The 24,300-nt window shown below is 42.7% G+C and overlaps 1 protein-coding gene and 1 long non-coding RNA gene across 3 annotated transcripts in view; one reads left to right on the top strand and one right to left on the bottom strand.

The window, feature by feature from the left end:
* Positions 1-2,971: 2,971 nt before the first annotated feature.
* LOC112430924 (uncharacterized) overlaps positions 2,972-24,300 on the bottom strand; it is a 193,813-nt gene continuing 172,484 nt past the window's right edge. Inside the window, exons 1-3 of one of the 2 annotated variants that reach the window (XM_076878518.1) lie at positions 14,019-14,277; positions 8,128-8,237; positions 2,972-6,537 (exon numbers count right to left, since the gene is read on the bottom strand). In XM_076878518.1, coding sequence (XP_076734633.1) covers positions 5,389-6,537; positions 8,128-8,145 — 1,167 coding nt within the window. In that variant the 5' untranslated portion in view covers positions 8,146-8,237; positions 14,019-14,277 and the 3' untranslated portion in view covers positions 2,972-5,388. Of the gene's footprint in view, positions 6,538-8,127; positions 8,238-14,018; positions 14,278-24,300 lie in introns of those variants that run through there. The other variant, XM_076878521.1, reaches the window with a different exon arrangement.
* LOC143416916 (uncharacterized) lies at positions 14,805-15,997 on the top strand. The gene is made up of 3 exons (XR_013097159.1): positions 14,805-14,988; positions 15,189-15,276; positions 15,977-15,997. It is a non-coding gene; the product is annotated as an uncharacterized LOC143416916 (long non-coding RNA).

Genomic DNA, 24,300 nt, shown 5'->3' with positions numbered 1-24,300 from the left:
GGTCAGGAGGTCATTGATGTATTTTGGTCCTAAACCATTCAGAGCTTTAAAGGCCAGCATCAGAACTTCAAAGTCTATCCTCTGACGGACAGGCAGCCAGTGTAAGGACCTCAGAGCTGGACTGATGTGGTCCACTTTTTTGGTCTTAGTGAGGACTCGAGCAGCAGAGTTCTGAATGAGCTGTAGTTGTCTGACTGATTTTTTAGGTAGACCTGTAAAGATGCTGTTACAGTAATCAAGCCTACTAAAGATGAATGCATGGACTAGTTTTTCCAGGTCCTGTTGAGACATCAGATCTTTTATCCTTGATATATTCTTGAGGTGATAGTAAGCTGACTTTGTTATTGTCTTAATGTGTTTTTCTAAGTTTAGGTCTGCATCCATCACTACACCCAAATTTCTCGCCTGGTTTGTGGTTTTTAGATGTATAGATTGAAGTTCTCTGGTGACCTGTAATCGTTTTTCTTTGGCGCCAAAGACTATTACCTCAGTTTTGTTTTTGTTTAGCTGGAGAAAATTGTGGCACAACCAGTCATTGATTTCCTCAATGCATTTACCAAGAGCCTGTACAGGGCCTCGGTCTCCTGGTGACATTGTGATATATATTTGTGTGTCATCTGCATAGCTGTGATAGTTTATTTTGTTGTTGTTTATAATCTGTGCCAGTGGGAGCATGTAGATGTTAAACAGAAGGGGTCCCAAGATGGAACCTTGGGGAACTCCACATGTGATACTTGTCTGCTCAGATGTGAAGTTACCTATTGATACAAAGTATTTCCTGTTTTCTACGTATGTTTTGAACCAGTTTAGTACAGTTCCTGAAAGACCTGTCCAGTTCTCCAGTCGTTTGAGTAATATGTTGTGGTCAACTGTATCAAATGCTGCACTGAGATCCAGTAAAACTAGGACTGACATTTTTCCACTGTCTGTATTCAGACATATGTCATTAAACACTTTGGTCAGAGCGGTTTCAGTGCTGTGGTTCTGTCTAAAACCTGACTGGAAGGCATCGTAGCAATTATTCTGTTTTAAGAAGTAACTGAGCTGTTGAGAAACTGCTTTTTCAATGATCTTACTTAAAAACGGGAGATTTGAGATCGGCCTGTAGTTGTTCATTTGTGTCTTGTCAAGATTGTCCTTTTTCAGTATAGGTTTGATTACAGCAGTTTTTAGTGATTCTGGAAACACACCTGATAATAAAGAAAAGTTGACGATCTGTAACAGGTCTGACTCTAAAGTCTTTGAGACCTTTTTGAAAAAACTTGTTGGCAGGACATCTAAACAGCAGGAGGAGGAGTTCAGTTTACCTAAGATGTCCTCCAGGTCTTTGCTGTTAATAGGTTGAAACTGTTTCATGGTGTTTAAACAGTTTTTTGGTGGACACAGTACATATCCTGGATCTGCTGTTGATGTACCAATTGCTTGTCTAATTTTTTGGATTTTTTCAGTGAAGAATTTGGCAAAGTCATTGCAGGCCATGGTTGAATGAAGTTCAGCTGCCACTGACACAGGAGGGTTTGTTAGCCTGTCAACTGTAGAAAATAAGACCCGAGCATTATGGCTGTTTTTAGTGATGATGTCAGAGAAGTAGGACCTCCTTGCATTCCTCAGTTGTAAATTATAATTGTGAAGTTTCTCTTTATAAATGTCATAATGAACCTGGAGGTTTGTTTTTCTCCATCTGCGCTCAGCTTTCCTACACTCTCTTTTTTCTTTTTTCACCAGTGTGGAGTTTCTCCATGGAGACTTTTTCCTTCCAGAGATAACCTTCACCTTAATGGGAGCAATAGTGTCCATTACATTTAACATGTTAGCATTGAAGCTATTGACGAGCTCATTGACTGACCCTCTGGGCAGGTCAGGTGTTAATGGGAAGACCTGGTTAAAAATTGCACTACTGTGTTCAGTTATACACCGTTTTGTGATCACTGTTGTTGATATATTTGTGTGGGCTGAGATTTTACAGAACAGGGGGAAGAAATGGTAAAAACGTCATTTTATAAAGAAAACGTTATAAAGCACTCTCCGCCTGTGAGCAAAGACAAAACCAAAACACCCCACCCTTTCCCATTGGTCAAAAAATGTACCATGCCGACCAATCAAAACATGGCATTTGGTTGTTAAGAAACGGAAGTTGTTAAGAAGAGGAAAATTTAGGAGTGACGGCAGTGTTTTGAGATGTGAGAGATTTGCAACGTTTAGCGCAAATCTTGTATAGTTAGTGTGTAGTGTAGTCAATAGTTTTGTTGTGTGTGTCAGAACAATGAGGCGGCTGCTAAATGTTACAGGAGTGATACATCTCCTGTTGTCAGGCCTGCAGGTATCAGGCTTTTGATGTTCTCCTTTATCTCATAGTGGACAGAAATTATTTTTTGGAGAGGCACAAATAATTTGTGTGGCATCAGATTTGATGCAGAACACCTGATTGTTCTGTAAATAGTTTGAAATGTTTGTTTAAAAAAAATCCCTTAGCAGCATTTTTAGGTAAACAGCTGCAAAAATCTTTGTTGTTTGCAATACTCAGTAACTTTTTTGAAGAAGTAACTATATAATTAATTGCCCAGCATTGGTCTTTATATATTGTATTTTGCAGAGAGAGTTACAAAGTTTCAAAGTGGTGCTCCATGAGAGTCCTGTAGACGAGCAGCAGCACGATCCTGCATTGCAACTGCAAACCGCTGTTGCAATGCAGGAACATCTGCTTTATTGGAATGTGTGAGATGTTAACCACAATGACTCTTAAAAACACTGTCTCAAAGCTTCATGCCAACAGCATGTTTTTAAGAAAAATCAAACATATTTTCCTTCAAGATCATTTTTAGAGTTTTTAATTAGCTGCAGGATCCTTCTTCAGTGTGAGTTGAGAACAGCCAAGTCGCCTCCTGTGATAAACCTCCACATGTACCACTGAAAACAGTTAAATTAGTTTGAATCGGAAATAATGGGTCAAACTACTTGTTCTGAGACCATTTCTTTATTTTTCCACACCAAACTGTTTAATAAGATAAACTCTACACAGACTTCATCAAATATAACTAACACTTTAACAGTATCAGGATTTCATAATACAAACTTCAAATCAACAAGAAAACAGCTGCAGAACATGTGGATCAAAATTCATTAAAAAAAACAATATGTGGACTTCAAGGACTAAATACACTAAAGTGAAAGGAGGAGCAAAAAATAGAGGTTTAACAGAATTAGAATTACTGTTATTGTCGGGCTATAAGCCGCTACTTTTTGCACAAGCTTTGAACCCTGCGGCTTTTAGTCAGGTGCGGCTTTTCTATGGATTATCCATGATTTTTGTCATATCGTAAGACGATTTGTTTTGTTTGTTCCGCTGTTGTACGGCACTACGTTGCCTGTCGGAAGGGCATGTGATCAGACACACAGTATCAGGTTCAAGAGTGGTATGTTGGTCACATGTCCATCCGCCAGGCAACATAGTGCCGTACAAGTAGCGTGAAAAACAAACTTCAAAGTAGCGCTACACGTTCAGCGGGAGTCGTGGGTGATGTGCGGCAATAAACTTGCGAAAAGCAAGTTATGCTCAACTCCACCGGTGGAATCTGACAGCGTGGAAAAGTGTGAAAACATCCATGATCACCAACGGATTTCGAAGGGCTGGACTGCTGCATGATGGAGAGGAGGACACCACGGCCCTTCTGAGGGTGTTCGACTCTGACAACGAGGATTTGTTTAGTTTTGAAAGTGACAACGAAGGAAAGGAGCTGAGAGTGGATGATGAAGCCATCCTGAGCCTGTTCGTTTCCGACACTGGAGAAGAGGACTTTGGTGGTTTTAGTGCGCAGGAAGATGGTGGTGAATGACTGACTTTTCTTCTTGTTAAAGCCGTTCCTGACAATTCCCTTTGTGCATATTCTCTTACATATGATAAGTCAACATTGAAACACCTGCGGCTTTTAGTCAGGTGCGGCTAATGTATGTACAAAACAGGATTTTCCCCTGATTTTAGCTTGTGCAGCTAATATTCAGGTGCGCTTTGTAGTCCAGGAAATACGGTAAGTAAAAGTAGTCACCTGTGATCTTTAAAATGGTTCTGATGTGTGCTGCTGTTTTTAACTTTCAACATTTCTTTGCTGCCACTGTGAATAAGATTGTGTTCTTTGCTTAATTGAATAAAGGTTACACAGCCTCACTGGTTCATCTTCTGGTACAAACTGGTATTACATGGAAGTACAGCCCAAAACCAGTTCAGCTTGAGTTTCTTTTTTTTCTGGACATAAAGTCACGGCAGGTGTTTTTTCAAAGCTGGTGTACAGATTTAGTTCATTTGTGAGGTTTTAAGAGAAACTGCTGTGAAAATATTTGTAGTTTGGGAGAAAATGATTTAAGAGAAGATTTTACCTCAGCAAAAGATTAAATATGAATGAAGGATTGAAATTGCATATGCATATCTATACATGCAGCTTCCTAAATGTAACATTCAGAATTATTCACTGCAGCTCCAGAAATCAGAGCTACCTCATCAGATCCAAGTGTGGCATCAGCTGACACTCTTTACAGGAGATTCCATCTGAACTCTGTGGAGCCTGATCTCAAGGTTTTTAAGTCTGAGCCTGAAACCAGAAGAGGATCTTTCTCTCTCTTCAGATTCATTGTGATCCAGTGATTTCAGTCCTGCATGATCAGGCTGGTGTTTGCACAGAGCAGATAATGAAGTGAAGGTTTTTGCACATTGGTAACAGTGAAACAGTTTATTTACAGTGTGAAATCGTTTGTGTTCGGAGTATGAACTGAGATTCCTGAAGCTCTTGTCACACTGGTCACAGCTGAAGTTCACTTCCATGTGTGTACGTTCATGTTTGTTACTATGACCTGATTGTGAGAAGCTTTTGTCACAGTGTCTGCACTTGTATGGTCTCCCTCCTGCAGTGGTGAAGGATGACCCACACTGGTCACAGATGTGCTTTTTGACCACACTGTGGAAGAGGTCATGTATTTTTATAGTATTTGGTGTGTGGAAGCCTCTCCCACATTCTTTGCAGTAGTTCATTTTGGCACACGTTGATGTGCTTTTAGGTCCCGTTCGTGATTGGAGGTTTTTCCACAAAGGTCAAAGAGAAACGCTTTCCCATGTTCTTTGCTCCACTCCTAAACAAAGACATTGTAAATCAGGGAATACCTTCAACGTTTTTATCCTGAACGTCGCCTGAAACAAAGAGCATCTCTGCCAACGTCCAATTACATTTTACTGTTTACATTACAACACTCAGCTTACTGAGTGAAAATAAGTCGTCATTTTTCAAAACAGTTCATTCAGTATAACTCCATAAGTTTACTGATCATATTTGTTCCAAACAATCAGGTTAAAATTACAAGATAAAAAATCAATACATCCTCACAGTAACTGCACTTCTAGAGTTACTTTCTGGTGTGGATCTGTTGGTGGCTTTTCAGCTGATTTGGAGCTTTAAAAGTCTTCTCACACAGGTCACATTTATAAGGTCTCTCCTCAGTGTGTTGTTGTAACTGTGCATCTGTTGCAAACAGTTTCCCACACTGATCACAGCAGGAAACATCAATTCCAGTGTGAATCCGTAGGTGAATATTCTGGTACTGTTTGTCACTGAAACTTTTTCCACAAAAGTCGCAGCTGTATGCGTTAATTCCAGAGTGGGTAACTAGATGCCTCTGTAAGTCGCTATTTAGAGCAAAAGCCTTACCACACAACTCACAGTTGTGTCCTTTAAATCCACTGTGGATGAGTTGGTGTTTTTTTAAGCTTCCAGCCTGGGTAAAAGACTTTCCACACAACTCACAGTTGTAAGGTTTAAATCCACTGTGGATGAGTTGGTGTCTTTTTAAGTTTCCACCGTCGGTAAAAGACTTTCCACACAAGTCACAGCTGTACGCTTTAACTCCACTGTGGATGAGTTGGTGTGTTTTTAAGTTTACAGCCTGGGTAAAAGACTTTCCACACAACTCACAGCTGTAAGGTTTAAATCCACTGTGGATGAGTTGGTGTCTTTTTAAGTTTCCACCCCCGGTAAAAGACTTTCCACACAAGTCACAGCTGTACGGGTTAACTCCACTGTGGATGAGTTGGTGTCTTTTTAAGCTTACAGCCTGGGTAAAAGACTTTCCACAGAAGTCACAGCTGTAAGGTTTAACTCCACTGTGGATGAGTTGGTGTTTTTTCAAGTGTCCAGCCAGGGTAAAAGACTTTCCACACGAGTCACAGCTGTAAGGTTTAACTCCACTGTGGATGACTTGGTGTCTTTTTAAGTCTCCAGCCTGGGTAAAAGACTTTCCACAGAAGTCACAGCTGTAAGGTTTAACTCCAGTGTGGATGAGTTGGTGTCTTTTTAAGTTTCCACCCCCGGTAAAAGACTTTCCACACAAGTAACAGCTGTAAGGTTTAACTCCACTGTGGATGAGTTGGTGTCTTTTTAAGTCTCCAGCCTGGGTAAAATACTTCCCACACTCATCACAGCTGTAGGTTTTCTCTCCTTTTCTTCTGTGAGGTTTGTCGGCCTCCTGAGAGCGCTGACTTCTCGCTCCATGTTGGTCCTGCAGTGACAGAGATACAAACAGAGGCAGTGAGTGAAATGCAGTCGTGGAACAAACTGAAACTCCCTCCATTAGTGGAATCAAACATGTCAACAAACACATTGTTGGTGTGTTTCCACCACCTTCTGGTGACAGTATCACATTACAATGATATGCTACAATGAGAGTTGTAATGAAAATGACATTATTGAAGAAATATTGATCAGCAGAGAAAATCCTTTACGCATAAGAAATTTCAAGTTCAACTGATGATATTGTTGTTTCAAGGTGTGCTTATAAAATATGATCTTTGTATTTTCTTGTAACTTCTGTGGTTTTCGGTTGTGAATGTAGATTCTGTATATATGGAGGAGCCCAGGATGCAAAAGATAAAGCTGCTGTTAACATGTTTTTAAAAACACACCAGCTGTGCACACAGTTGGAGCAATATTGTAACTAGGGATGCAACGATACCCATTTTTCCAAACCGATACGATACCGATACTTGGATCTGAGTACTTGCAGATATTGAGTACAAAAACCGATACTTCAACCACACACAAGTTAAACTTAACCAGTAGTAAAGAAACGACCCCAGACAACTCTTTAACACAAACGAAACGTTTACTGAACACATCACAACGCATCCCTTTTTAAACTCAAATAATATTCCAATTCCTTAACCAAATGAAATACACTGTACTGTATAAATGAAATAATTCCCTTTCAAATTATATTACACAACCCAACTTATGTTATCACCTTTTGGTAAGTGACTCACTAATATACACTCCAAAACACGTTATATAAATCCACTAAACACACAATATTCACACATGGGCCTCACACACACTCACATTCACACTTGTTGCAGGCCTGTTTCTGCTCACGCCAGATGATGGAGAAAAATCCTCTTCTCCCCAGTAAGAGCACAAAAGTCTGACTTACAGTTCCGTTGCTCGGTAGGTCACCGTTCACCAGTCCCACACTAAATCCACTCCACGGTGGTGCGACCGTTGAAACAAAAAGTCACTTCACCCACACTCTGTTGCGAAGCTCTCACACGGTTAGCTTTCTAGTCACACACTCTTTTGTGCTAGTTAACCTCAGTAAAACTAGCCCAGTCTCTCACTTTGGTTCAGCTAACCTCGTGCATCTCTCTATGCCGTTCTCTTCTCCTCCTCCATTGCAACAGATACACAGGTCCCGTTTTATGCTACCTTCACGGGCCTCCAGAAAATTAGAACTCTGAACAATATTTAAACTCCATTCAGAGTTACATACCATAAAATAATACTTTATGATTAACATAACAGTTTGATTGCTCTAATTACCTGTATTTACCTTGTGACATATTACAGGGCAAATTACATTCTGGGTACAGTTACATCACATAACATTCACTGTGAACACCTTATGTTACCGTGGCGTTTAAGTCCATGGGAATTATGAGTATCTACTCCCAAATTCCCATCCGGGCTATATTATTATTGGTTCATGGTATCGCTTAACTTTTACAAGTATGAGTACACACACATTTTACAGTATCGGCCCCGATACCCAATACCAGTATCGGTGCATCCCTAATTGTAACTGTGATATTTTTCTCACCTTTTGTGTTGAAGTCATTGATTGTTTCCTCTGTAGTGGCTGAGCTGAGTCCAAATGGATAAAATTGTTCCTCCGTTGCACCACCAGACTCTTCTCCTCCTGTTAATCACCTGGGGGACACACACACACAGCAGGATTTGTAAAAAGAGTTTTGATAAACACAATGCTGGACAGCAATGCTGTCATGTACACAAATACAGTGGGGCAAAAAAGTATTTACCGTATTTTCACGACCATAAGGCGCACTTAAAAGTCTTAGATTTTCTTCAAAAAGTACGGCGCGCCCTATAGCGCAGTGCGCCCTTTGTGTTGTAAGGAGGACGTAGTAGAGAACACCATGAGAACGCTAAAGGGTGAAGTGTGTGCGTTGACTTTATTGCACATACCTGTATAAAAGAACAGGCATGTGCGTTATGCAGGACACCGTTGTTTTAACAACCCTGAAAATGGCAAAGAGACACGCTTATGAAGCACAGTTTAAACTGAAGGCCATCAGCTACGCGGAGGAACATGGAAATCGAGCAGCGGCGAGAGAATTTAAGATTAATGAATCGATGGGTCGCAAGTGGAGGAAGCTGGAAAACAAGCTCCGACAGGTCAAGAATACGCAGCTGAGTTTCCGCGGACATAAGGCGATCATCGAGCAAAGAACGAGCGGGAGAAGCTTTTCGACGGTCACCATTCGGCTAAAAGCAGTTTCACTTTCACTTTTTATGAAACGGTGCCATTTTTCCATCTGGACCAGGACTACGGTAGCGCAGCAACTTCCAGCGGATTATAAGGAAAAGCTGGCCATCGTCCGCTCCTACTGCAGCAAACACATCGGCGACAAACACATCCAGCGATGGATGACCGATGGAGAGCACAGTTTCACCAAGAGTGGAAGGCAGCGCCGGGCGAGTTACGCCACAATTTGCCAATGGATTGTAGATGCTTGGGCTAAGATGGCTGCTGGCACTGTTGTTCGAGCTTTCGCAAAAGCCGGCATCATTTCCGAGGAGCCGCACGGCACGGAAAGTAAACCTGGCATGTTTGATGGAGATTTAGCGCAGCTGTTCAATTCAGACACAGAGGATGAGGACTTCGATGGGTTTGATTGATGATAAAAATGTGAGTACCAAACTTTGTTTTGCTCCTGCTTTATTTTTAAATACGCACACTTGTATGCTTGTGTGTTGTTGATGATGACGATTACTGGTAATAAAAATGTGAGTAAGGTACCGAACTCAGGTTTGCTCCCGCTTTATTTTTAAATACGCATACGGTACTTGTATGCGCCCTATGATCCAGTGCGCCTTATGTGTGTGTTAAATACAGTAATGGCACACATAACTGAGACTGCGCCTTTTAGCACAGTGCGTCTTATGGTCGTGAAAATACGGTAGTCAGCCACCGATTGTGCAAGTTCCCCCATTTAAAATGATGGCAGAGGTCAGTAATTTGCACCAGAGGTACACTTCAACTGTGTGAGACAGAATGTGAAAAATAAATCCATGAATTCACATGGTAGGATTTGTAAAGAATTTATTCGTAAATCAGGGTGGAAAATAAGTATTTGGTCACCTCAAACATGGAAAATGTCTGGCTCTCACAGACCTGTAACGTCTTCTGTAAGACGCTTTTCTGTCCCCCACTCGTTACCTGTATGAATGGCACCTGTTTGAACTCATCATCTGTATAAAAGACACCTGTCCACAGCCTCAAACAGTCAGACTCCAAACTCCGCCATGGCCAAGACCAAAGAGCTTTCGAAGGACACCAGGAAAAGTATTGTAGACCTGCACCAGACTGGGAAGAGTGAATCTACAATAGGCAAGCAGCTTGGTGTGAAAAAATCAACTGTGGGAGCAATCATCAGAAAATGGAAGACATACAAGACCACTGATAATCTCCCATGATCTGGGGCTCCACACAAGATCTCATCCCGTGGGGTCAAAATGATCATGAGAACGGTGAGCAAAGATCCCAGAACCACATGGGGGGACCTGGTGAATGACCTGCAGAGAGCTGGGACCAAAGTAACAAAGGTCACCATCAGTAACACACTACAACGGCAGGGAATCAAATCCCGCAGTGCCAGACGTGTTCCGCTGCTGAAGCCAGTGCATGTCCAGGCCTGTCTGAAGTTTGCCAGAGAGCACATGGATGATACAGCAGAGGATTGGGAGAATGTCATGTGGTCAGATGAAACCAAAGTAGAACTTTTTGGTATAAACTCAACTCGTCGTGTTTGGAGGAAGAAGAATACTGAGTTGCATCCCAAGAACACCATACCTACTGTGAAGCATGGGGGTGGAAACATCATGCTATGGGGCTGTTTTTCTGCCAAGGGGACAGGACGGCTGATCCGTGTTAAGGACAGAATGAATGGGGCCATGTATCGTGAGATTTTGAGCCAAAACCTCCTTCCATCAGTGAGAACTTTGAAGATGAAACGAGGCTGAGTCTTCCAACATGACAATGATCCAAAACACACCGCCCGGGCAACAAAGGAGTGGCTCCGTAAGAAGCATTTGAAAGTCCTGGAGTGGCCTAGCCAGTCTCCAGACCTAAACCCCATAGAAAATCTGTGGCGGGAGTTGAAAGTCCGTGTTGCTCGGCGACAGCCCCAAAACATCACTGCTCTCGAGAAGATCTGCATGGAGGAATGGGCCAAAATACCAGCTACTGTGTGTGCAAACCTGGTAGAAGAAGAAGAAGAAAGTGTACTTTATTGGTCCCCGTGGGGAAAATCCCTCTCTGCATTTAACCCATTCACTCAGTGAAGCAGTGGGCAGCCACTGGGCGCCCGGGGAGCAGTGTGTAGGAACGGTACCTTGCTCAGGGGTACCTCAGGGTAGCTGTTCACGGGAATCGAACCCCCGACCTTCCGATCATGGGGCCACCACTCTACCTACTGAGCTATCCCTGCCCACTAAAGACCTATAGTAAACGTTTGACCTCTGTTATTGCCAACAAAGGTTATGTTACAAAGTATTGAGTTGTATTTTTGTTATTGACCAAATACTTATTTTCCACCCTGATTTACGAATAAATTCTTTACAAATCCTACCATGTGAATTCATGGATTTTTTTTTTTCACATTCTGTCTCTCACAGTTGAAGTGTACCTCTGGTGCAAATTACTGACCTCTGTCATCATTTTAGGTTGGGGAACTTGCACAATCGGTGGCTGACTAAATACTTTTTTGCCCCACTGTATGCTCAACTCCACCGTTGGAATCTGACAGTGTGGAAAAGTGTGAAAACATCCATGATCACCAACGGATGTCGAAGGGCTGGACTGCTGCATGATGGAGAGGAGGACACTGCCACGACCCTTCTGAGGGTGTTCGATTCCGACACTGACAACGAGGATTTCTTTGGTTTTGTAAGTGACAACGAAGGAAAGAAGCTGAGAGTGGATGACGTAGCCATTCTGAGCCTGTTCGTATCCGACACTGGAGAAGAGGACTTTGGTGGTTTTAGTGCGCAGGAAGATGGTGGTGAATGACTGACTTTACTTCTTGTTAAAGCCGTGTCACTGCACCTGAGCCTAAAAGGTAGTCTGAATCTATTTTTCTGGTGTGCTGTAGGTTATCGTTATGTACTACATTTGTTACTCATTTATGAAGCACAGTACATGTTTCGTACTTGTAATTACCGCTACTTGTACATATACCTAAAAAGTTATTATTATATTTTTATATATTATATTTAAAGGTTGTCTTTTTGCGCTAGTAATGTTGTGGAGTTGTATTTTGTCTCGCATCAATTATATCGTGGGTTATATTGTTATCGCAAATTTTCAAATATATATCGTGATAAATATTTTTGGCCATATCGCCCTGCTCTAGTACCTGGTCAATCTTCAGTTCTCCTCTGTCTGCCTAGCTCTGTTTCTCCAACAGCGCACTTGCAGTAGTGATGTGTCGGTCGCGAACGAAACGGCTCTTAGAGCCGGCTCTTTGGAGTGAACGACGCGAGCCGGCTCCTTATTGGGAGCCGGTTTTTTTCTCTCTCTCTCTCTCGCACTTTTTTCCGCGTCACTCCGCACGCGAGCCTTGTGCTTTGCGCTGGAAAGAGGGGGGAGGGGCAGTAGTTACACTGGCAGTAACACAGGAACAGAGCCGGAGGGAAACAGCCAGGGACATCAACGTCACATTAGAAAGGTATAGTAATCATCCAAAACTATATTCAGTTGCGGATGATAAAGAATTCAGAAAGTTTATTCATGCAGGCCCAAATGGCAGAGAATATGCATGTTCTTTTTGTTTTCATATTTTAATTTATATTTAATTGTGTTGTGGTTTGCAGTGTTTTGTGTTGTTTCACTTTAAATTTGTTTAAAAGGAAAAAAGCTGAAAATTTAAATAGTTAAAAGTTGAAATGTAAATAGTTGGCTTTTGTATTATATTATTTATTTATTACATTTTGTGTGGAGTGAATAAATAAAAGTATATTTACAGTGGCCCCTAGAGACAAAGCATGTAAAAACTCCAAAACACGTACAAAACACAACAGAAGTGCTCCAGGATGCTCGGGCGCAGTGTTGAGCTTTTGTTACCTAGTGGCTACACAAGCCAGCAAGTACCAACGACCGGATTTGGTGTGTGGTAGTAACAGGTAAATGAACTTTTTTTTTAATTATTTGAATATATATGAGTGCTTGTGTATAAATACACAAACAATACACACATGCTTTCAATTGTGTAATTTAAGTGATCTAGGTAGCTGTTTTGAAAGTTCAGTTAACGCTAGAAATGTGTTTTGGAGTTTGTACGTGTTTTGTCTCTAGGGGCCACCGCATATATTTATATATAAACATATATAAATAAAACCACTTTTTTTACATTAGTAATTCCTTTTGTGCATAATTTTATATTATTGTTAATAATAAATAAATTAAAGCAACAAAACAACCTGAAGAGCAGGTTTGGAGCCGAAAGAGCCGGCTCTTTTTAGTGAGCCGAGCTGAAAGAGCTGGAAATCCCATCACATCGTCACTGCGGGGCGATCGTGGCTCAAGAGTTGGGAGTTCGCCTTGTAATCGGAAGGTTGCCGGTTCGAGCCCCGGCTTGGAAAGTCTCGGTCATTGTGTCCTTGGGCAAGACACTTCACCCGTTGCCTACTGGTGGTGGTCAGAGGGCCAATGTCGGCAGCCTCGCCTCTGTCAGTGCGCCCCAGGGTGGCTGTGGCTACAAACGCTTTGGGGTCCTTAGGGACTAGTAAAGCGCTATATAAATACAGGCCAACAATCATGTTTTTACGGTCTCAGCCTCAGATACTCAACAAATCAAACAAAGCTCATAAAAAAATAAACAGATGAACAAAAACAGTTTCTCTAAATACAGGCCATTTACCATTCACTAACTCGCGGGCAGTAGCTGCCCCGTCCTGCTTAGTGCCTGAGCTCAGATCATACCAATATTAGGATTTACGCACAGTCGTAAACACATACACATACAAATCCTGATTTACAAGTACAAAATATTTATGATCACATTTTGAGCCCATACTTGAGCTTTGCCCCAGAAAATGGCGCGTCAGGCCAAAATCCTTTCCACGCCCACCCCTGTGACATCACGCTCCAAAGCCCTTTGGCCTCCTTCTCAGCAAGCTTCCACTACTCTCACCCTGGAGTTGCGCTCCCCCAGGCTTGTACCTGTGGCTTCATGTCCTGGGGGTGGGGGCTGGTTGTTCTCCTGCCCTGCACCCCATCCTTTTGTTCATATTCCAAGACTATTTTTCTTTATGTATTCTTTCCCCCAGCAACCGCCATATTATGTTGTTGCAAGCAATCACAAACTCTACAGTCTGTCTAACTCCAATGTCTACCAAGCAATCTATTATTCTCAACAGAGCTAAACTCAGCATAAACTGAACCCACATTAAAGTTAGCTCGATGCTTACCTTTAGACGAGCCCACAAACCGAGAGAAACTCCGTGATGAAGCTGGAACTCTTTCCAAACACAGGAAACAGATCAGGGAGCAGAGACCCACGTGGTTCACGCTGATCTCAGCTACGATCCAGGAGACAAGGGTGTGCAGATCGATGCAGATATCGATCCAAACGTTGGTAGTGGCATATGTTCCTGTAAGTTTACTACTTTACAACCGTTTCATTGAAAAGCAGCTCTCTCTGCTCGACTCCTCTCCTGCACACACTTTGCTCCGCCCCCTTTATCTGACTGCGCTGTGATTTGTTGCTGTGCGGTCACGTGACTCAGCTGCACAACGTAACCCAGTGGAGTGTTATTTCAAAAGTAGCGCCAATCTCCTTTTCCTAAACTCTTTTCCTTGGCCTCGATGAAAACGTCATCGTGGGGAGGACAATATGGAATCAGAACGATGCCACCTTGAACCGAAAAAAAATGTTGAAACCGAAAAAAAATATTGTAACTGAAATAAATGTACTGAAAAATCTTGTATTGAAACCGAAAAAAAATTGATAGTGAAAAACAATTAATTGAAATTGTAATTTTTTTGTTTTCGCTTACAATTTTTTTTTTTCGGTTTCAATCCATTTTTTTTCGGTTTCAAACCATTTTTCAGTTTCAAACCAGGGGCGGAGCGTGGGGGTGGCTTACTGAGCTTAAGCCCGGATTGTTTTGTCAGAAGCCCGGGGTCTTTTGGAGTGTAATTTTTTCATAGTTAGATGCCTAGCTGACAACTGTATAAAACAAAAAGTACACACAATATTCGAAGCACATAGTGCACACTGTGGGAATTTACGACTGTGCGTGAATCCCCCCCTGATATTGGTATGATCCAAGCTCAGGCACTAAGCGACTGAGCGAGGGGGCGGGGCAGCTGCTGCCCGTCAGTGCGCTGTTGGAGAGACGGAGCCAGCCATACTAAGGAGAGCTTAAGTTTGACCAGGTACCAAAGCAAATCATTCGTACCGTACAAATAATGTAAATATGACGGTGCATCACGAAAGATTGATATCAAACTGATCACTTGACCAATATTACGTTACTTGCTGTTCAAGTGAATCAACAAATGGCGAAATGAAAAGCCGAACAAATGCTATTTTTTTAGAGAGTCTTAGCTTACATCTGTTTATTTCATATTTTCAGTTCTTACCCTCCCCGACTAAATCGGTTTCAGTTATGTACTGAAACATAAGAATGGACATTAGAGGGTTCTTTCAAAGAAAAAACTCAGGTAAATGTTATTTTATATATTATGCTTTGTATGTTGTTCAGTATATTTGTATGCAAAACAAGAGGAATTTCAGTACACAGCAGGATATTCACATTTGTAACCAGATATTTACACTTTAGGGAGAAAACATAAAACATTTTTACTGCACAACATCAATTTAGAGTAAACTTTTGTTTTAGATAAATATTGAAATATATTTTGAATTAGTTAATGTCAGAATAAAGAGAGACAGAGCTTTCTGTTTTTTATCACTTTCATCAAATTTAGGAGTACATGTACACTAAGTTTATTGTTAATTAATAAGAAAACTCCAGACGATTCCATTCTGAGCTGAAGAAGCTTCTGATAGGTTAGTAGAGTCCATGTGAGTAAATTGGTGGCACACCTGTGGATGCATATAAGGCAAAACACAGAGCCTGTTTCTTTGACATGGGAAAATCAAGAGATGTCAACCAAAACACCAGAAAAAGAATTGTGGAGCTCCATAAGTGTGGCTCAGTTTTGAATACAATTTTGTGCCATTTGCAATTAAGAAATACAGATAGTTTCTCTCTTTACTCTTAAAGTTAACAAACATGTTTTTTATATTTATCAATCTAAAAAAAATAAACATTTAGTCTGATTTGATGTTACAATTAAAAAAGTGTTTGTGTTTTTATCTGAATAGTTTGTAAATGTCTGTATATTTGATGATTGTCAGCACAAAGAGCGAGAGAGAGGAACAGAGAGGAGAATGAGGACAGAACAGAGATGAACAAGAGCAGGTGAGACTCACATGTTAGTCAAATGGTTGTTTATCAGAAGTATCACCGTATCACAGGTCCTCATGTATCTCGTACCTAGTGTTTCTTTTTAGGTTTGTTATTTTTCAAATTCTATATTTATTAAGTTATGCAGGCTTGTTTGCACAACAAGGCTAAATAATTATATAAACTTTTCTCAATCTAAATATTGTACTTTGGTAAAATTAAAAAATAAATGTAGTGCAAGTCTATGATGATTTTTAGTGCTACTATCATCTAGTTCTGATTCTAGTTCTGTCTTGGTTAAGTCCCAAGTAGTCCTGATTTTGAACTGTTGCAGTCCAGTTTTAATTCCGGATCAGTTCTGGGTCTGGTTGAATTGGGGTTTAGTCCTCGTGTCTTGATACAACTCCGACTTTGTTCTGCCTTGCTGCTCAATTAAAAAACTAGTTTAAGGTGTTCTGCATATGAGATATATATTTTTTGCTATATGAAGTCATTCTTTTTTGAACAAAACTCAAAACAGAGCCTATTAATCTTTCAGTCATTTCTACCCCCCCCCCAAGGGAAAAAAAAAATCCCACATACCCTTTTGGGCTAAGCCCCGGGTGTTTCAAATGTCTGGCTCCGCCTCTGCTTAACGGTCCACAAGGGCCGTGTACTCAAAGACCGCTAAGGCCGGAAGTGCGAGGCTTGTGAAATGCCGGTCGAGCTCCGTCGCGCTGCCCAGGTTGCCTAGCAACCATGATAATAACCGCTGGAAACGTTTCACACAGCTTTGTTTGAGAGAAATGAAGGAGAACATATTTTGTTCATTTGTTCGTTTGTTTCTACACGAGCTTTGTGTGATTTAATAAGTATCTGAGGCTGAGACCACATGACTGTAAAACATGATTGTTGGGCTTCATTTCTGTACTGAACAGTCATTTTAAGATTAGCTAGTAAATAAAAATTATGTTGTTCATGAGACTAAAGTCAGTGTAAATATGATATGGCCAATATTATAGTTATTATATTAATCATTATTAGTTATTACAGCAGTGAACTTGAACAATTCAAGTGAACAATTCACTACATACCGTACAGTAATGCCACTGTTTTGCACATGTCTCAACTCTGTATATTTTATATATTTATTATTGTTTACTCTATTTAATTTGTAAAATATGTGTACAGACACACACACACACACACACACAGGAAAATATTTAGTATACACATCCAGAAATGCATATACTATTATATATTGTACATATATTTATTAGTTTCAGATGTAGCCATTCTTGTATTTTGCTGTTTACATTATTGTATTTTGCACACCTCTGTTGCTTGTGAAGCTCGCACACAAGAATTTCACTCACATGTGCTATACCAGTGTACCTGCACATGTGATGTGACAATAAAAGTGATTTGATTTGATTTGGTAAATGGCCTGCATTTGTATAGCGCTTTTCTAGTCCATAGGACCCCAAAGCGCTTTACACTACATTCAGTCATTCACCCATTCACACACACATTCACACACTGGCGATAGCAAGCTACATTGTAGCCACAGCTGCCCTGGGGCGCACTGACAGAGGCGAGGCTGCCGGAAACAGGCGCCACCGGGCCCTCTGACCACCACCAGTAGGCAAACATGGGGTTAGTATCTTGCCCAAGGATATTTGGCATGCAGCCAGGATGCAGCCTGGGATCGAACCACCAACTGATTAGTGGCTGACCTGCTCTGCCACTTGAGCTACAGCCACCCTGGTACAGCCAGTGTTGGGTAAGTTACTTTAAAATAGTAACTTAGTTACATTACTAGTTACTTCTCTCAAAAGTAACTCAGTTACTTCAAGTTACTCGTTACTTTCAAAGTAACTAGCTACTAGGGAAAGTAACTTTGGTTTTACTCAGAATTCTCTTGTTAATGTGTTGCTTCCATAACTTTGCCAGTCTTCTAGCTTGCTTACTTGCCACAGTGCACTGTGCCACCTACCAATAGACAGGAAAAGATAATATGCATATTTCCACAAGAGAAATCCCACGCCTGGACCGTCATTGACTGCTGCCATGATTCTAGCCTACGTCACAGCGTCATGTGTGCCTTTTACATCCAACACAAAAACTGCAGTCGTGGTGCTTTCTATTGTACTCAGAACTTGGAAGTTCTGCCTTTTGAATAGGAAGATGTAGGTAACACCAGACTGCAGATGAGCTGCATACAGGGCTGGACTGGGACAGAAAATTGGCCCGGGCATTTTGACTAGAGACCGGCCCACCATTATAGGAAAAATCATAAAGCCTTTCAATGAAAATAAACACTGTTGTGACAGTGATGTACACTGTTTTGATGGTATATATGCATCAATCTATCAATCGTTTGTTGTAAGATTCAGATAATTATTTTTTAAAAGCTAGACATTTTAAATGAGAATAAGAAAGAAAAGTATTTCTTTGTGCCCCCCTCTCCCTTTTAATGCCCTACATGGCCCCTGGCAACACTTTGCTAGATCCGCCCCTGCACCGTTACCAGCTGTCAGCTACCTAAAAAAGGATCCTGGTGTTATCTGTCTCTCAGAAATAGTTCATGACTTCCTTTCAACTCATTCATGTCACCTAAAAGGGAAACCTGTTTCGCCATCACCTGTTCAGCTCTGATGATTCAGTAAGGACATCTCCTGGTTTCATCTTCATGTTTCCCTCTCACCAGATAACCAAACCATATCATGACCAGCAGCTTTACAGCTGTGGCTCCAGCAAACATCAGCTGATACTAGAAATTAATATTAAATAAATTCTAACAACAGCTGATCAAGCTTAAACGTGCTGCTGTTGTTTAGCGCGACATCCGCTGGTTTCCTCTTTCGGCGCAAAGTGAGCGATAAACAAACAAGAGAGAAAAGCCGATCAGCTGATCATTGATCAGTTTTCATGATTGAAGTAGAAACGGGAGAGGGAGGGGGGGAGAATGAAAGAAGAAGAGGCAGCTGTGCAGCAAAGACACAGAATAACTTCAGCTTTGTGTCTTTTTCATTGTAGCTGAATTACGGGACAAACTCTGTTCCTTTTCACCTCAATAAGAAACGCGTAGTATTTTCTCTGAATACCAGACGGGACGGTTGGCAACTCTACTAACTTATGAACAAAATAAAGTTCAACATCATTAACTTCATAGCACCCACCCAGCTGTATAGAAACTCCGTCATGCTAGCTAGCACGCAGTACGGAAAAAGTCAGAATAACGAAAATAAACTCCACCTAAACTTGATTTCAAAGTCAAAGTCAAAGTCAACTTTATTGTCAATTCTGCCACATGTACAGGACATACAGAGAATAGAAACTTCGTTACTCTCAATCCCTAGATAAAATAGAAAATGAACATTTAAATATAAGAGTGATTAAAAATGCAAGTAAAATATTTTAAAGTAAAAAAATTAAATAAATATAATACAATTTTACATATAACAAGAAAGCTATACAATATACAATATAAGGGTAAATGACATTGAGTGCAAACCAGGCAGAGTAGTGCAAATAGGCAAATAGTGCAAATGGAGATTTAGTAATGTACGGTATGAGATAGTGTAACAACAAAGTCTTATGAGGTAATGGCAGTCCAATGCTCCACAAAATGACTGGTAACTGGTGCAGGCCAGTGAGTGAGTCAGAGAGTGTGTGTGTGTGTGTGTGTGTGTGTGTGTGTGTGTGTGTGTGTGTGTGACAGAGTTCAGTGAGACCGTGGAGGAGAGAGGGGAGAGGGGGCAGAATCGGGAGGGAGTTAAGCTTCCTGACAGCCTGATGGATGAAGCTGTCCTTCAGCCTGCTGGTCCTGGCCTGGAGACTCCGCAGTCTCCTCCCCGACAGCATATCTGACCCAGAGAGACTGTAGGTCATAACTTCTTACCTGAAGTTCAGTTCACACTTGGACCGGCGGCCGCCTTGGGTCTCTTTTCCTTCTGTGTCCCTTTTCCTTCATCCACCTGCTGGCCTCCACCACTTGCTAATCTAACTAAGTGTAAACAGCAGTAAATACTAAATATTCAATGTTCTTGTGTTCTTGTGCAGCACGCAGGACAGACAGCGCACAATGTGCTTTGAAGTAGCAGCCAAGAAAGGTGTAATTTATGTCTACGAACAGTGAACATCCGTGTGCATACCTGTGTGGATCAGCGCGCTTGTATTCAAAAGATTTCCGCATGTAACGGTCTGCTAGAGGATGTAGAGAGCCACAGCCCTGTGCCCCAGGGCATGAAGCAGGCATGGAGGAGATCCAGGCTCCAGACATCCAGAGTGCGAGAGCCCAAGGAGGACCACCAGAGGGGCATCTGTGTCACCCGCCTGGGATGAACTGAGGAGAGCCCCATATGAGGGGTCACCCAGTAGCCACGGAACAGAAGCCAGAGGGGGCTGCAGTGGTGTGCCCGCCCGCTCTGCTGGCAGCCAGCTGTGCCAGAGTGAACTGAGCCGGAGGCCTGAGGGCCCCCTTTGCCCCGGAAGAGGCCTGACCGAGCAACAGGCACCAGGCCCCGCCAGGTAGTCACCGGGAGTGAGCTGGTACATACCTGAGCGCCCAGCCCCGAACACCAAGAACCACCAACGCACCGACCTCTGAGGGCACCAGTTACCGGCAGGGAGTGTGGTGAGGGGAGATAGGCCTTTGGAAGGCCTGGGAGTTCAGGTGCCTCCCCTGCACCCTGGTGACTAGGGATGGGTATCGTTTAGGTTTTATCCGATATCGGTGCCAAACCGGTACTTTTGAAACGGTGCCGGTGCTTAAACAGTGCTCAAACCGGTGCTTAAAGAATGGAGAACAAAAAATTGGTCCAAAAACCTCTCATGTTCAGCTGGTTTTTTGTAAAAAGATAACAATGTTAGCCTTTTCTGCAGCTATGGGGCATATATGGTATCACTCTTGGCTGGAAGCAGTGCTTAATCAATGGAAAAAACACAAACTTTGTCCAAAAACCTCTCATGTTTAGCTGTTTTCCACTTTTTCTTTGGTCATTTTAGTCTTTTTGGCCAGGGTGAAGGGAGTATCTGCCATCAAACAAGAAGACAGCTGCATGTAGCTATGATGATGTTTGCTAGTTCACCTTACGTGCATTAATGTAATAACGTGGTTAGCCTACTCAACGTAAATTACACACGAACAACATGAAGCTACTCACGCAGAGAAGAACGGCTGCTGCTGCCGTCATCATTCTCATCATTTCTGCTACACTGGCAGGGCTAGGGGCCAGGACTCTCCTCTTCGGGTTTTTGGGGGATGTTGCTAACTCCGGGTCCGATAACAGGCACCACACCCACAGTAGATGTGCTCGGTGTGAGGTCTCGCAGCAAGCTATCAAATGCTGCGGATTTTTCGGCTTTTAAAAAAAACGCTATATGTCGCCAGGTGTTTCATCAGATTTGAGGTGTTAGCTCCTTTGCACAGTATCACAGTATCACCTTAAAGCACTTGTTGCAGGCTGCAGAGTTTGCATATTTTGCTGTGAAGTACAGCCAGACTTCGACAGCTTCGCCTTGGTCATTTTTAATCTATAGCTCTGCTCTAAAAGAACGTACGTACCTGGACCTGCCTACTATCCTCGGAAACGTAAAATGATTGGCTAGAAGTGTATCACAGCTCAGGAAAAAAAAGCACCGAAATAAAGCACCGAAATGTGCGCTGCTTTTCGGTCTGGTTACTACCGTTTATGTCAGAACCGGTGCCATCATGGCACCGGATACCGGTACCCATCCCTACTGGTGACACACCCGCACCCCAAGTCCTACTTGTGTGGGTGGGTGTGATGGTGCAGGAAGAGGGAGGCAGCCGGGGATGGGGAAGAAAAGATGGGAGGAGCAAGATACCCCTCCCTGGGGCCAGCTCCCCCACTGACCCCAGTAGGCAACCCCCCTCCTTCGGCAGCACCAAGGCAAGGGAGCCCAGGCCTATCCTACGGCAACAGGACCCGGGGCAGCCCACCCCACCCCACCGCAGAGGAAACTGTACCCACCCTAACATTCAGTCATCTCCCAGACTGCACAAGACAGCAGACACCCAGCTTAAGTTTATTCTCCACCTCTCCTGTGACTCTCCCCCAACTGCAGAGTGGACTCCTGCAAGGATGGAACAAACTCCCTGTCAGTTGAAGAGCCCCCTAGTTAGGCCGATGCGCAGGAGGCCCCCTGCTGTGCCCCTGTGCACCCACCGGCCCACAACCTCAGCGATGCACCAACAAGGACCTAAGCCCCCAAGGCCCAGCCAGAGCCCTAGCACGGAGGCGAAGCACCCCCGAACCCCAAGCCCCCACGCCTGCCCCGGATCCACTCAGGGGAAGCCAGACTACAAGGCCAGTAACCTATGTCCGCCAGCACAGACCCTCCCCCAGCCCTGCTGCACACAGCCGCAAGAGCAACCAGAGTCACTAACCAGGTTATGACCACAACCCCTGGGTTAAGCCATCCAGTGATTACGTCCCTAGGGATTCTCCAGACGACCTAAGCCTGTCCCTACCTCCACATCAACCACAATGGCGAAGGCGGGACCAAACATCGACCCCCCACCCCCGCTAGGTGATGGAGCCGATCAAAGTAGCCCAGAGGGATTGATGTAATGTGGCGGTAGAGGCTGTCTCGAGACTAATGTGATCTATTAGATGGTTTCTGTATTGGCTAGAGTTAAGATTATTTTTATTTTTCCAGTTCATGATGTAGCCGGATGGGCTACTCGCCCTTCTTTTTCTCTCTCTCTCGCTCGCTCTACCACCCTCGCTCTCTTTCCGCTGCACTCGCTCCTTGTATCATGTGATTGGGTTAATTAGGAACCCACCTGCATATTGATTACAGGGTGGTGTTTACCTGTATAAAGGGAAGCCGGTTTTTTTGTTGGATCATTCCTCCCGAGCTTCTGGTGCGATACAGCAGTAAATGCTGGCCTATTGGTTAATTTACCGATACAATCGGATTATGTGACTGCTACAGGTAGGCCTCCTTTCGACCTCTTTCTCTCAAAAGTCAGTAACTGGTAGTCATAATTCTGCGGCCCGCTATAGCGCGGCTGTTTCTCTTTCGTTACTCCAGCTGTGGTGGAGAGACGCGTGAGTTGTGTGAGTTGCGTTCACCGTACAGTATAGCGCCTCCAGTCTTGGGGTAAGCCCGCTTATATTATAGCTGCTAGTATTTGTAAATTAGAGACGATTAAGGTTATCTTTGCCTTTTTTGTTTGTAGGGTTTGATTGCTGCCGCACCTTCTCAGGGACCAACTGCCTGATTTTTAAGCAAAGAGTCGAGACGCCTGCCTAGCTGCTGTCTTGTCTTATCTTGTTTTTATTAAGTAGGCTTACCCTTTTTTTTTTGGTTCGCCTGGTGTTCTTCTATTTTATTTTGGACTGTTGCTCGTACCCATGCTTCTGTGATCAGGCTGAAGTGACTCTCTGCCCGAGTGTCGTGCTGGGACTCTAAATCACCTGGGTTGCCGGTCTCAGCCGGTGGGGAGCCAGACCGGCCTACGCCTGAGAATAATTATTACCAGCACAAGTGGTAGTTTGACCCGTGGGGTATAAGCCTTTCCTGTGTGTGCGTGTGTGATTTCTTTTATTAAAGTTATTAAAGTGTGTTTTAGTTTTTTTATGATCTGTAGCAAGCCTGACGCTCAGTGTCCTTTTGTTCTTTTAACATATTTTTCTGTGTTTTATTTCAGTGAACGGAGGACGAGCCAGTGGCCCTGGGACCTCAGGTAGTGGGTCGTTTTCACACTTTCTTTTGTACAGCACTGGGTGGGCTGCAGTGATTCTTTTTGTGTGATTTTCTTTTGGTTCCACGGCTGCTGGTAAGTCCAAGTTCCACGATTGTTTCATTTTTACTGTAGGACACTGTCAACAATCACGCTACATCTTGATTTTTCAGAAGCCAACCTGCCTCAGTGTGCATCCTTGAATCTGTGCGGACTCCTTTTATTCCTTTTATCTATTTTTCTTAAATATATTTCCTGAGGTGCAATTCCCCTAGGTGGCGTTGTCAAGTTTATTATTTTGTTCATAACCCCGCCGACCACTTGGTCACATACTTGGCGTTGTCGACAGAGTGCACATTTGAGGTAGATGTTTGGTCTTGTAAATTGTTTTATTTATTTTTTTTGCAAAGATCCTAGTTCACCTGTTTGAAGGCTCTATTTGTTTTAGAGTGTGATTATAGACAAGACAGCAGTATCCAGGTAGAAGGAAGTGTAGTAGGATTTTAGCACCTTGCTGATTTAATTTTCTTTTTTTTGGGTCAAAATTTATTATGGAGGAAGAATTGCATCAACTTAGAG

Source organism: Maylandia zebra, linkage group LG3, assembly GCF_041146795.1.
Source record: "Maylandia zebra isolate NMK-2024a linkage group LG3, Mzebra_GT3a, whole genome shotgun sequence".
Classification (NCBI taxonomy): domain Eukaryota; kingdom Metazoa; phylum Chordata; class Actinopteri; order Cichliformes; family Cichlidae; genus Maylandia; species Maylandia zebra.
Note: the sequence above shows the minus strand (reverse complement) of the source record. Positions and strands in the feature narration are given on the sequence as shown.